Source organism: Lontra canadensis, unplaced genomic scaffold, assembly GCF_010015895.1.
Source record: "Lontra canadensis isolate GAN:19392208 unplaced genomic scaffold, GSC_riverotter_1.0 scaffold65, whole genome shotgun sequence".
Taxonomy (NCBI): Eukaryota; Metazoa; Chordata; class Mammalia; order Carnivora; family Mustelidae; genus Lontra; species Lontra canadensis.
The window spans coordinates 1,051,905-1,052,495 of record NW_022631059.1 but is presented as its reverse complement, the minus strand read 5'-3'; the positions used below and the strand labels follow the sequence as shown (position 1 = coordinate 1,052,495).

The 591-nt window shown below is 80.5% G+C and overlaps 1 protein-coding gene across 1 annotated transcript in view; it reads right to left on the bottom strand.

Annotated features, from left to right (window-relative positions):
* Positions 1 to 187, bottom strand: part of TCFL5 (transcription factor like 5) — a 14,431-nt gene extending 14,244 nt beyond the window's left edge. Inside the window, exon 1 of the mRNA XM_032878705.1 lies at positions 6 to 187. Coding sequence (XP_032734596.1) covers positions 6 to 172 — 167 coding nt within the window. The 5' untranslated portion in view covers positions 173 to 187. The remainder of the gene's footprint in view (positions 1 to 5) is intronic.
* Positions 188 to 591: the final 404 nt, after the last annotated feature.

Here is a 591-nt window from a genome sequence, read left to right as displayed (position 1 = left end):
TGTGCGAGTAGAGGATGTGCTGCAGCTGCGTGTACTCCACCTCCGTCATCTCCACCAGGCTCAGGTCGGTGGTCGTGAAGCTCAGCCCCGCCTCACCCGGCGCCGCGTCCGCGCCCTCGGGGCCCGCCGGCCCGCCCGCCTGCGGCGGCTCCCGCGGCCCGGGGCCCGACATGCCGGAGCCAACGGCGGGGCGCGCGCGCGGCGGGGGGCCGGCGGGCACCGGGCCGGCGCGGCCTCGCCGGGCGACGTTGGGGGGCGGGAAACCGCTGGGCCCGCAGCGCGCCTGCGCCGCCCCGCCCCGCAACGGAAACCCCACCCCCTGCGCCGCGGCCCCGCCCCCGGGCCCGCCCCCGCCAACCGCCAGGCCGCCGGCCCGCCGTGCCCCGCCCCGCCACCGACGGCGGCCGGCACAGGAGCTGCGCGCGCAGGTGTGTGCGCGCCTGTGTGTCTGTGTGTGTGTCTCCGTGTGTTGCTGCGGGAGGTGTGCGTGTGCGTGCGCGCGTGTGGACAGCCGGGGTGGGGGTGCCCGCCGGGGCGGCAGGCTGCGCGCGCAGGTCAGGGGCGGGGCCGGCGGGCGCGTGCGCTGTAGCG